The sequence below is a fragment of the Lithobates pipiens genome, unplaced genomic scaffold (assembly GCF_037356315.1).
Source record: "Lithobates pipiens isolate NorthernLeopardFrog02 unplaced genomic scaffold, aLitPip1_a1.2 Scaffold_23, whole genome shotgun sequence".
Lineage (NCBI taxonomy): Eukaryota > Metazoa > Chordata > Amphibia > Anura > Ranidae > Lithobates > Lithobates pipiens.
The window spans coordinates 8,667,259-8,680,277 of NW_027507785.1; the positions used below are offsets into that span (position 1 = coordinate 8,667,259).

The 13,019-nt window shown below is 49.5% G+C and overlaps 1 protein-coding gene across 2 annotated transcripts in view; it reads left to right on the forward strand.

The window, feature by feature from the left end:
• Nucleotides 1–13,019, forward strand: part of LOC143927183 (beta-arrestin-1) — a 276,266-nt gene that overhangs the window by 151,217 nt on the left and 112,030 nt on the right. For both annotated transcript variants that reach the window (XM_077451156.1, XM_077451157.1), the window contains exon 2: nucleotides 3,531–3,561. In XM_077451156.1, coding sequence (XP_077307282.1) covers nucleotides 3,531–3,561 — 31 coding nt within the window. The remainder of the gene's footprint in view (nucleotides 1–3,530; nucleotides 3,562–13,019) is intronic.

Consider the following 13,019-nt stretch of genomic DNA (forward strand, 5'->3'; position numbering starts at 1 on the left):
GCCTTTCTCTGCAATTACAGCTGCAAGTCCTTTTGTGGAGTCTCTACCAGCTTTGCACATCTAGAGAGGACATTTCTCCCCATTCTTTTTCTTCTTTGCAGAATATCTCAAGCTCTGTCAGATTGGATGGAGAGCGTCTGTGAACAGCAATTTTCATGTCTTGCCACAGATTCTCAATGGGATTTAGGTCTGGACTGTGACTGGGTCATTCTAACACATGAATATGCTTTGATGTAAACCATTCCATTGTAGCTCTGGCTGGATGTTTCGGGTCGTTGTCCTGCTGGAAGGTGAACCTCCGCCCCGGTCTCAAGTCTTTTGTAGACTCTAACAGGTTTTCTTCTAAGATTGTCCTGTATTTGTCTCCATCCATCTTCCCATCAACTCTGACCAGCTTCCCTGTCCCTGCTGAAGAAAACCATCCCCACCACATGATGCTGCCACCACCATGTTTCACAGTGGGGATGGTGTGTTCAGGGGGATGGGCAGTGTTAGTTTTCCACCAGACATAGCGATTTGCTTTTAGGCTAAAAGTAGAATTTTGGTCTCATCTGAGCAGATCACCTTCTTCCCCATGTTTTCTGTGTCCTCCACATGGCTTCTCACAAACTACAAACAGGACTTCTTATGACTTTCTTTCTCCAATGTCTTTCTTCTTGTCACTCTTCCATAAAGGGCAGATTTGTGGAGAGACGACTAATAGTTGTCCTGTGGACAGATTCTCCCCCCTGAGCTGTGGATCTCTGCAGCTCGTCCAGAGTTACCATGGACCTCTTGGTTGCTTCTCTGATGAATGCTCTCCTTGCCCGGCCCGGTCAGTTTAGGTGGACGGCCATGTCTTGGTAGGTTTGCAGTTGTGCCATACTCTTTCCATTTTCCAATGATGGATTGAACAGAGCTCCGTGAGATGTTCAAAGCTTGGGGGATATTATTATAACCTAACCCTGCTTTATACTTCTCCACAACTTTATCCCTGACCTGTCTGGTGTGTTCCTTGGCCTTCATGATGCTGTTTGTTCACTAAGGTTCTCTAACAAACCTCTGAGGGATTTACAGAACAGTTGTATTTATAATGAGATTAAATTACACACAGGTGGACTCTATTTACTAATTAGGTGACTTCTGAAGGCAATTGGTTCCACTAGAATTTAGTTAGGGGTATCGGAGTAAAGGGGGCGCCATACAAATGCCCCCCCCCCCCCACTTTTCACATATTTATTTGTAAAAAAAATTTGAAAACCATTTATAATTTTCCTTCCATCTCACAATTATGTGACACTTTGTGTTGTTCTATCACATAAAATCCCAATAAAATACATTTACGTTTTTGGTTATAACATGAGAAAATGTGGGAAATGTCAAGGGGTATGAATACTTTTTCAAGGCACTGTGATGTATATATATATATATACTGTATGTAACTTCTACTTTATATAAATAGGTTGTGTAGATATCCTTTGTTATACATTGTGCGTTGTTTACCCCCCTCTGGTCTGCGGTCCGCCTGGTTCTATTCGTTGCTCCCGAACATTCCGGCAGACTCCGGATCCCGGTGTAATCCATGTATAGCTGATATATACCTGCAGCAAGGATATCAATGGCTCCCTTCCCATGGTGCACTGGGGTCCTTCCATGCAGGGGATCCCTGGTGGTCTGTGTATAAAATACTCCCTGCAGGTGTTTTCATTACTGGCTCTCCACAAAGGAGAAAAGTCATAAGAGCACAGCGTTTGCAGCGCATGCGATGGTTGTATCGATCGGAAGCGCCGTTGTGGGGGGAAGGCAGACGGACTGCTGAATGGAAAGCATATTGATTTCCTGCAGAACAAAGAGCTCATTCACTGCTCACCATTGTCAGGGGAGGGAACAGGTCCTCTGGGCTCTGCTGGGTGCCGCCTACAGAACAGGGAAAAGGTCCACTGGGCACCGCTGGGTGCGACCGCTGGGTGCCCCCTATAGGGCAGCGAACATGTCTTTTGGGCACTGCTGGGCGTCCCCTACAGGGGAGGGAACAGGTCCTCTGGGCACCACTGGGTGCCTCCTACAGGGGAGGGAACAGGTCCTCTGGGCACTGCTGGGTGCCCCCTACTGGGGAGGGAGCAGGTCCTCTGGGCACTGCTTGGTGCCCCCTATAGGGGAGGGAACAGGTCCTCTGGGCACCACTGGGTGCCTCCTACAGAGGAGGTAACAGGTCCTCTGGGCACTGCCTACAGGGGAGGGAACAGGTCATCTGGGCACTGCTTGGTACCCCCTACAGGGGAGGGAACAGGTCCTCTGCGCACCGCTGAGCGCCCCCTACAGGGCAGGGAACAGGTCCTCTGGGCACCGCTGGGTGCCTCCTACAGGGGAGGGAACAGGTCGTCTGGGCACCACTGGGTGCCCCCTACAGGGCAGGGAACAGGTCGTCTGGGCACCGCTGAGTGCTCTCTACAGGGCAGGGAACAGGTCATCTGGGCACCACTGGGCGTCCCCTACAGGACAGGGAACAGGTCATCTGGGCACCACTGGGTGTCCCCTACAGGACAGGGAACAGGTCATCTGGGCACCACTGAGTGCACCCTACAGGACAGAGAACAGGTCATCTGGGCACCGCCTACAGGGGAGAGAACAGGTACTCTGGGCATCAATGGGCACCCCCTACAGGACAGGGAACAGGTCCTGTGGGCACCAATAGGTGCCCCCTACAGGGCAGGGAACAGGTCATTTGGGCACTGATGGATGTCCCCTACAGGACAGGGAACAGGTCATCTTGGCACCGCTGAGTGCCCCCTACAGGACAGGGAACAGGTGATCTGGGCACCGCCTACAGGGGAGGGAACAGGTCCTGTGGGCACCGCTGGGCACCCCCTACAGGACAGGGAACAGGTCTTCTGGGCACCGCTGGGCGCCCCCTACAGGGGAGGGAACAGGTCCTCTGGGCACTGCCTACAGGGGAGGAAACAGGTCCTCCGGGCACCGCTGGGTGCCCCTTACAGGGGAGAGAACAGGTCCTGTGGGCACCGCTGGGCACCCCCTACAGGACAGGGAACAGGTTTTCTGGGCACCGCTGGGCGCCCCCTACAGGAGAGGGAACAGGTCCTCTGGGCACTGCCTACAGGGGAGGAAACAGGTCCTCTGGGCACCGCTGGGTGCCCCCTACAGGAGAGGGAACAGGTCCTCTGACCACCGCTGGGTACTCCCTACAGAGAAGAGATCAGGTCCTCTGGACACCACTGTGCGCCCCCTACAGAGCAGGGAACAGGCCCTCCGGGCACCGCTGGGCACCCTCTAGAGGGCAGGGAAAAGGTCATCTGGGCACCGCTGGGCGCCCCCTACAGGGCAAGGAACAAGTCCTCTGGCCACACCCTACAGGGGAGGGACACCCCTCCACCTCTCACAGGCCACCATGTGTCAGTGGGGGGGGAAAGGGCTTGGGGAGATATGGGGGGAGGGGTCACATAGTCCTGAGGAGTAATAACTATGCACAGAATTTGTTAGTATGTTTCTGTTATAATATTCTAATTGTTTTCTATCTTTTTTTTTTGTTACAGAGTTTTTAAAAAAGCGAGTCCGAATGGAAAGGTGAGTGATATCATGTATACCCGATGACTTCACAAAATTCCCCAGTCTCTTGCCCCGTCCCTTTCATTCATTGGGTTTCAGTTATTTTATTCATGGAGGCTCAGCATCACCTGTGGGCATTACCTATGCAAATCCAGCCTGCCTAGGAACGCCCCTTTCTCCACACTGACTTCCACCTATTAGGGCAGCTTGATATTTGCATAGCCCCTCCCACTGCTTGCATCAGGACTGAGTGCTCTTGCACTCAGGCTCCTCCCCCACCAGCCATGATCTGCTTGCATTGCATAGAGAAGCACAGGGACCCAGCGATGGGTATCCCTAAACACTGGTGGTAGGATGTTGACCCAATGTTGGGCAATATTTTTTTCTAGATTCCAAATTCGATCATTCAACCTTCCTCTAGATCAGGAACGTATGTAAAATGCACCTGTGCCTACTAGTAGTGTGAACCACGCCCCAAATATATCTGTAAGGGTGACTATAGGCAGAGGCCTGCACCACCTACCTGTGCGGTATGCTAACCGGCCAGTCAGCTGAGGCATTGAGCATCATCCACCGGATTCCTTTATCTGGGATAGACAGTGATGATCATTGCAGGAAGGCTTGGTCCCCCTTCAAGGGAAGCAAATAATCCCTGTATGTTGCCTAATATCTTTATCTCCTTAGCACCATCTAGTGGCCATAATGTTGTACTTTGCCTAATTGAAGTGTTTCAGGAAAATACTGCATCGTGGCCACTAGATGGAGCTGATGATCATAGGCTAGATATGATAACGTAGGCTGACCATACACATATTAGACATGCGAGGGAGATTATTTGTCATGGAGGAGAGCTACTTCATTAGCTAGTCCTCCCCCAGGTGTATTTGGATAACTGCTTGCCCATTCTGGCTGTTATGAAGGCAGGTGGACTGTGACGGTACTGCAAGCAGCCAGATTCCTGCAAGGCTCTCCCTAAAAGAGCCCGCCGGGGAGTTTACCATGCCAGCATCCACCAAACTCTGTAATGCTGTTTTTTTGGGTGGAGCTGCCCTTGACATAAGGAGCGACTGTATTCCTGGAGGGTGACGTCCGCAATAAGTACTGTAAACTGAGTTGCAGTTAAGTGAGTAAAATAAGAATTTGATCCCCAAGCAAAACATGACTTTGTACTTGGTGGAGAAACCATTGTTGGCAAGCACAGAGATCAGACGTTCCTTGTAGTTGATGACCAGGTTTGCACAGAGGTCAGACGTTCCTTGTAGGTGGTGATCAGGTTTGCACAGAGGTCAGACGTTCCTTGTAGGTGGTGATCAGGTTTGCACAGAGGTCAGACGTTCCTTGTAGGTGGTGATCAGGTTTGCACAGAGGTCAGACGTTCCTTGTAGGTGGTGATCAGGTTTTCACAGAGGTCAGACGTTCCTTGTAGGTGGTGATCAGGTTTGCACAGAGGTCAGACGTTCCTTGTAGTTGGTGACCAGGTTTGCACAGAGGTCAGACGTTCCTTGTAGGTGGTGATCAGGTTTGCACAGAGGTCAGACGTTCCTTGTAGGTGGTGATCAGGTTTGCACAGAGGTCAGACGTTCCTTGTAGTTGATGACCAGGTTTGCACAGAGGTCAGACGTTCCTTGTAGTTGATGACCAGGTTTGCACAGAGGTCAGACGTTCCTTGTAGTTGATGACCAGGTTTGCACAGAGGTCAGACGTTCCTTGTAGTTGATGACCAGGTTTGCACAGAGGTCGGACGTTTCTTGTAGTTGATGACCAGGTTTGCACAGAGGTCAGACGTTTCTTGTAGGTGGTGACCAGGTTTGCACAGAGGTCAGACAATCCTTGTAGGTGGTGACCAGGTTTGCACAGAGGTCAGACATTCCTTGTAGTTGGTACCAGGTTTGCACAGAGGTCAGACGTTTCTTGTAGTTGGTGACCAGGTTTGCACAGAGGTCAGACGTTTCTTGTAGGTGGTGACCAGGTTTGCACAGAGGTCAGACATTCCTTGTAGTTGGTACCAGGTTTGCACAGAGGTCAGACGTTTCTTGTAGTTGGTGACCAGGTTTGCACAGAGGTCAGACAATCCTTGTAGGTGGTGACCAGGTTTGTATAGAGGTCAGACGTTTCTTGTAGTTGGTGACCAGGTTTGCACAGAGATCAGACAATCCTTGTAGGTGGTGACCAGGTTTGCACAGAGGTCAGACGTTCCTTGTAGGTGGTGACCAGGTTTGCACAGAGGTCAGACGTTCCTTGTAGTTGATGACCAGGTTTGCACAGAGGTCAGACAATCCTTGTAGGTGGTGACCAGGTTTGCACAGAGGTCAGACGTTCCTTGTAGGTGGTGACCAGGTTTGGACAGAGGTCAGACGTTCCTTGTAGGTGGTGACCAGGTTTGCACAGAGGTCAGACGTTCCTTGTAGGTGGTGACCAGGTTTGCACAGAGGTCAGACGTTTCTTGTAGGTGGTGACCAGGTTTTCACAGAGGTCAGACGTTTCTTGTAGGTGGTGACCAGGTTTGCACAGAGGTCAGACAATCCTTGTAGGTGGTGACCAGGTTTGCACAGAGGTCAGACGTTTCTTGTAGGTGGTGACCAGGTTTGCACAGAGGTCAGACGTTCCTTGTAGCTGGTGACCAGGTTTGCACAGAGGTCAGACGTTTCTTGTAGTTGGTGACCAGGTTTGCACAGAGGTCAGACAATCCTTGTAGGTGGTGACCAGGTTTGTATAGAGGTCAGACGTTTCTTGTAGTTGGTGACCAGGTTTGCACAGAGATCAGATAATCCTTGTAGGTGGTGACCAGGTTTGCACAGAGGTCAGACGTTCCTTGTAGGTGGTGACCAGGTTTGCACAGAGGTCAGACAATCCTTGTAGGTGGTGACCAGGTTTGCACAGAGGTCAGACGTTCCTTGTAGGTGGTGACCAGGTTTGCACAGAGGTCAGACGTTCCTTGTAGGTGGTGACCAGGTTTGCACAGAGGTCAGACGTTTCTTGTAGGTGGTGACCAGGTTTTCACAGAGGTCAGACGTTTCTTGTAGGTGGTGACCAGGTTTGCACAGAGGTTAGACGTTCCTTGTAGGTGGTGACCAGGTTTGCACAGAGGTCAGACGTTTCTTGTAGGTGGTGACCAGGTTTGCACAGAGGTCAGACGTTCCTTGTAGTTGGTGACCAGGTTTGCACAGAGGTCAGACGTTCCTTGTAGGTGGTGACCAGGTTTGCACAGAGGTCAGACGTTTCTTGTAGGTGGTGACCAGGTTTGCACAGAGGTAAGACGTTTCTTGTAGGTGGTGACCAGGTTTGCACAGAGGTCAGACGTTCCTTGTAGTTGGTGACCAGGTTTGCACAGAGGTAAGACGTTCCTTGTAGGTGGTGACGAGGTTTGCACAGAGGTCAGACGTTTCTTGTAGGTGGTGACCAGGTTTGCACAGAGGTCAGACGTTCCTTGTAGTTGATGACCAGGTTTGCACAGAGGTCAGATGTTCCTTGTAGGTGGTGACCAGGTTTGCACAGAGGTCAGACGTTTCTTGTAGGTGATGACCAGGTTTGCACAGAGGTCAGGCGTTTCTTGTAGGTGGTGACCAGGTTTGCACAGAGATCAGACGTTCCTTGTAGGTGGTGACCAGGTTTGCACAGAGGTCAGAAGTTTCTTGTAGGTGGTGACCAGGTTTGCACAGAGGTCAGAAGTTTCTTGTAGGTGGTGACCAGGTTTGCACAGAGGTCAGACGTTCCTTGTAGGTGGTGACCAGGTTTGCACAGAGGTCAGAAGTTTCTTGTAGGTGGTGACCAGGTTTGCACAGAGGTCAGAAGTTTCTTGTAGGTGGTAACCAGGTTTGCACAGAGGTCAGACGTTCCTTGTAGGTGGTGACCAGGTTTGCACAGAGGTCAGACGTTTCTTGTAGGTGGTGACCAGGTTTGCACAGAGGTCAGATGTTTCTTGTAGGTGGTGACTAGATTTGCACAGAGGTCAGACGTTTCTTGTAGTTGGTACCAGATTTGCACAGAGGTCAGACGTTTCTTGTAGGTGGTGACCAGGTTTGCACAGAGGTCAGACGTTCCTTGTAGGTGGTGACCAGGTTTGCACAGAGGTCAGACGTTCCTTGTAGCTGGTGACCAGATTTGCACAGAGGTCAGACGTTTCTTGTAGCGGGTGACCAGGTTTGCACAGAGGTCAGACGTTTCTTGTAGGTGGTGACCAGGTTTGCACAGAGATCAGACGTTCCTTGTAGGTGGTGACCAGGTTTGAACAGAGGTCAGACGTTCCTTGTAGGTGGTGACCAGGTTTGCACAGAGGTCAGAAGTTTCTTGTAGGTGGTGACCAGGTTTGCACAGAGGTCAGACGTTCCTTGTAGGTGGTGACCAGGTTTGCACAGCGGTCAGACGTTTCTTGTAGGTGGTGACCAGGTTTGCACAGAGGTCAGATGTTTCTTGTAGGTGGTGACCAGATTTGCACAGAGGTCAGACGTTTCTTGTAGTTGGTACCAGATTTGCACAGAGGTCAGACGTTTCTTGTAGGTGGTGACCAGGTTTGCACAGAGGTCAGACGTTCCTTGTAGGTGGTGACCAGGTTTGCACAGAGGTCAGACGTTTCTTGTAGGTGGTGACCAGGTTTGCACAGAGGTCAGATGTTTCTTGTAGGTGGTGACCAGATTTGCACAGAGGTCAGACGTTTCTTGTAGTTGGTACCAGATTTGCACAGAGGTCAGACGTTTCTTGTAGGTGGTGACCAGGTTTGCACAGAGGTCAGACGTTCCTTGTAGGTGGTGACCAGGTTTGCACAGAGGTCAGACGTTTCTTGTAGTTGGTGACCAGGTTTGCACAGAGGTCAGACATTCCTTGTAGGTGGTGACCAGGTTTGCACAGAGGTCAGACGTTTCTTGTAGTTGGTGACCAGGTTTGCACAGAGGTCAGACGTTTCTTGTAGTTGGTACTAGATTTGCTCAGAGGTCAGACGTTTCTTCTAGTTGGTGACCAGATTTGCTCAGAGGTCAGACGTTTCTTGTAGTTGGTGACCAGGTTTGCACAGAGGTCAGACGTTTCTTGTAGTTGGTACTAGATTTGCTCAGAGGTCAGACGTTTCTTCTAGTTGGTGACCAGGTTTGCACAGAGGTCAGACGTTTCTTGTAGCTGGTGACCAGGTTTGAATGTTCTCATCCAAGATTTTACAATTCATGGCCATTGGCCCCTCAATGCGACAAAGTCGGCCTGTACCTTTATCAGAGAAACAGCCCCAAAGCATTGTGTTTCCACCTCAGTCCTTGACTGTAGGGGTGGTGTTGTGTGGGTCATAGTCAGAACTTTTCTTCCTCTAAACATGGCAAGTCGAGTTAATGCCTAATGCCACGTACGCACGATCAGACTATCCGGCAGACTTAGTCTGGCGGACAAACCGCTGGAAAGTCCGCAGGACTTTCCGAACGAGCGGACCTGCCCACACACAACCGGCCGCCGGACTATGGCGGGAGTCCGCCGTACTTTTGAAATGAACGGACTTGCCCACACACGGAGGAAAGTCCGTTCATTTTGAACGCAGCTCCAGGCGAGCTTGAAATGTCGCTGGCCCATCACCTGGTATGGAGTTAAAGGGGAAGCCCTATGCTGAAAAAACAGCGTGGCGGTCCTCCCCAAGGTCTATATAAGACCCTTATCCGAGCACGCAACCTGGCTGGTCGGGGAAAGGGGGTGGGGACGAGCGAGCGCCACCTCCTGAGCCGTACCAGGCCGCGTGCCCTCAACATGGGGGGTGCTTTGGGGAAGGGTGGGCCCTGCGGCCCCCCCCACCCCAAAGCACCCTGTCCCCATGTTGATGAGGACAAGGGCCTCTTCCCGACAACCCTGGCCGTTGGTTGTCTGGGTCTGCGGGCAGGGGGCTTATCGGAATCCGGGAGCCCCCTTTAATAAGGGGGCCCCCAGATACCGGCCCCCCACCCTATGTGAATGAGTATGGGGTACAATGTACCCCTACCCATTCACCTGGTGAAAAAAATGTAAATAAAACACAACACAAGGTTTTAAAATAATTTATTGCACAGCTCCGGGGGTCTTCTTCCGTCTTGGGGGGTCTTCTCGCTGGACTCCTCCGCTATCTTCTGCTCTTTTACTAGCGGAGCAGCCCGGCTTTCTTCTTCGTCGCCGTCCAGGGGTCTTCTTCCGACTTTGGGGGTCTTGTCCCCCTCTTCGGGGGTCTTGTCCCCCTCTTTGGTTCTTCTTGCCGGGCCTCCGCTCCTTCTTCCAGCTCTTTTACTAGCGGTGACCCGATCTTCTGTCGTCGTCACCGCCAGCATCCTCTGGGACTGTGACATCATAAGGGGCGGGGACATCACCCGGTGACCCCGCCCATTGTCCCTATATAAGTCGCCGCACAACGCATCCCTGCCATTACGGCTAGAGACAGCGTTGGGTCGACATCTCAAGGAAGAAGAGGAAGAAGAAGAGAAGAAGAAAATAGAAGGTGGCGGCAGCAGCGACGACGACAGAAGACCGGGCCACCACTAATAAAAGATCTGGAAGAAGGAGCGGGGGCTCGGCAAGAAGAACTGAAGAGGGGGACAAGACACCCGAAGTCGGAAGAAGACCCCCGGACAGCGACAAAGAAGAAAGCCGGCTCCGCCGCTAGTAAAAGAGCTAGCAAAAGAGCAGAAGATAGCGGAGGAGTCCGGCGAGAAGACCCCCTAAGACGGAAGAAGACCCCCGGAGCTGTGCAATAAATTATTTTAAAACCTTGTGTTGTGTTTTATTTAAATTTTTTTCACCAGGTGAATGGGTAGGGATACATTGTACCCCATACTCATTCACATAGGGTGGGGGGCCGGTATCTGGGGCCCCCTTATTAAAGGGGGCTCCCGGATTCCGATAAGCCCCACGCCCGCAGACCCTGACAACCAACAGCCAGGGTTGTTGGGAAGAGGCCCTTGTCCTCATCAACATGGGGACAAGGTGCTTTGGGGTGGGGGGGCCGCAGGGCCCGCCCTTCCCCAAAGCACCCCCCATGTTGAGGGCACGCGGCCTGGTACGGCTCAGGAGGTGGCGCTCGCTCGTCCCCACCCCCTTTCCTGACCGGCTGGGTTGTGTGCTCGGATAAGGGTCTTATATGGACCTTGGGGGGGACCCCTACGCCGTTTTTTTCGGCATAGGGCTTCCCCTTTAAGTCCATACCAGGTGACGAGGCCAGCGACGTGTCAATCTCATCGCCGAAGGCGGCGACATTGACTTCCTTCGCTAGTCCCTGCTACCTGGAGCCGCGTTCAAAATGAACGGACTTTTCTCCGTGTGCGGGAAAGTCAGTTCATTTCAAAAGTCCGGCGGTCTAGCACACAGACAGCCGGATTGTAGTCCGGCAGACAATTTTTGAGTCAAAACTACTTTCTAAGTCCGCCGGACTTTTGGGGGAAAAAAGTCCACCGGAGCCCACACGGGCTGATTGTCGGGCGGACTCTGGTCCGCCGGATAGTCTGATCGCGTGTACGCGGCATAAGAGTTACATTTTGGTCTCATCTGACCACAGCAACGTCTCTCAACCCTTCTCTGAATCATTTAGATGTTCAGTGGCCAACTCCAGATGGGCCTGTACATGTACCTTCTTGAGGAGGGGGACCTTGCGGGTACTGCAGTATTTCAATCCATGGTGGTGTATTGTGTTACCAATGGTTTGTTTGGTGACTGGTCCCAAATGCCTTGAGATCATTCACAAGCTCCTCCCGTGTAGTTCTTGGCTGATCCCTCACTTTTCTCATGACCATCCTCACCCCACGAGGTCAAATCTTGCATGGAGCTCCAGACCGAGGGCTATTGATGGTTATTCTGTATTTCTTCCATTTGAGAATAATCGCTCCAACAGTTGTCTTCTTCTCACCAAGCTTCTCACCAAGCCTCTCACCAAGCCTCTCACCAAGCCTCTCACCAAGCCTCTCACCAAGCCTCTCACCAAGCTTCTTACCAAGCCTCTCACCAAGCCTCTCACCAAGCTTCTCACCAAGCCTCTCACCAAGCCTCTCACCAAGCCTCTCACCAAGCCTCTCACCAAGCCTCTCACCAAGCCTCTCACCAAGCCTCTCACCAAGCTTCTCACCAAGCCTCTCACCAAGCCTCTCACCAAGCCTCTCACCAAGCCTCTCACCAAGCTTCTTGCTGATGGTCTTGTAGCCCATTCCAGCCTTGTGCAGGTCTACAGTCTTGTCCCCGACCTCCTTTGGCAGCTCTTTGGTCTTACCCATGGTGGTGAGGTTTAAATGGAAGAGAGAGATTCTATGGACAGGTGTCTTTTATACACATAACGAGTTGTCGTTAGGAGAACCTTCTTACATTGACAGGACTAATCTGGGTACCACTTGAGCACCTACTGTAGCCAATTTGTGGGAGCTGGAATTATTGTTGGTTGCCAAGCCCGGGAAAACAATTCGATGGTGTGGCGGCCAACTCCTCACAGAGGCTTCCAGAGACCAGATCGTCTTTGATCACCTCTATGGCCTTGGAGGACCAGAGTGACTTCATGATGTCACTTCCGGGCAAGGGTGGAAGTAAACATTTTTTTTTTTTTTTTAAAGCCAAAAATCAACATTTTTTTTTTATCTTTTGCTTTAAAAAGGTAAAGAAGAGATTTGAGGGCCTTTTTGACCCCCCAGATGTCTCCATAAAGAGGCATTTTGACTCCCAGATGTCTCCATTATTTCTATTACAAGGGATGTTTGCATTGCTTTTTATAGGAATAAAAGTGATCAAAACAAAAAATGAAAGGGACAATGTAAATTAAAAAAAAAAAAAAAAATAAGAAACAGATAAGAATTAAAGGGACAGTGTAATACTAAAACATAAAATAAATAATGAAAACAACTAAAAATAAAGGGACAGTGTAAAAAAAATAAAAATAAACAAATAAGAAAAACAAAATGAAAGGGACAGTGTATTACTAAAACATAAAATAAATAATAAAAAAGAAATAAAAAAAAAGAAAGGGACAGTATAAAAAATAAATAAATAAATAATAATAATAATAATAATAAAAAAACTATTAAAGGGACAGTGTAATACTAAAACATAAAATAAATAAGGAACATATAAATAAAAAATAAAGGGGCAGTGTAAAAAATACAAATAAACAAACAATATATATAACAATATATAAAAAAAATACACACACACATATATATATATATATATATATATATATATATATATATATATATATATATATATATATATATATATATATATATTTTTTAAGAATAATTAAAGTGTATCTATTTACTCAGCGTAACATCATCTTTCACGTTCTAAAAAAAAAAAGTTGGAGTGTGTATGTATATATTTTTATGACGTTAAAATTTGCAATGATCACCATTTTATTCCCTAGGGTCTCTGCTAAAAAAAAATACATACATACATACATACATACATACATACATACATACATACATACATGTCTGGGGGTTATAAGAAGTAATTTTCTACCAAAAAATACTGATTTAAACTTGTAAACAAAAAGTGTCAGAAAAGGT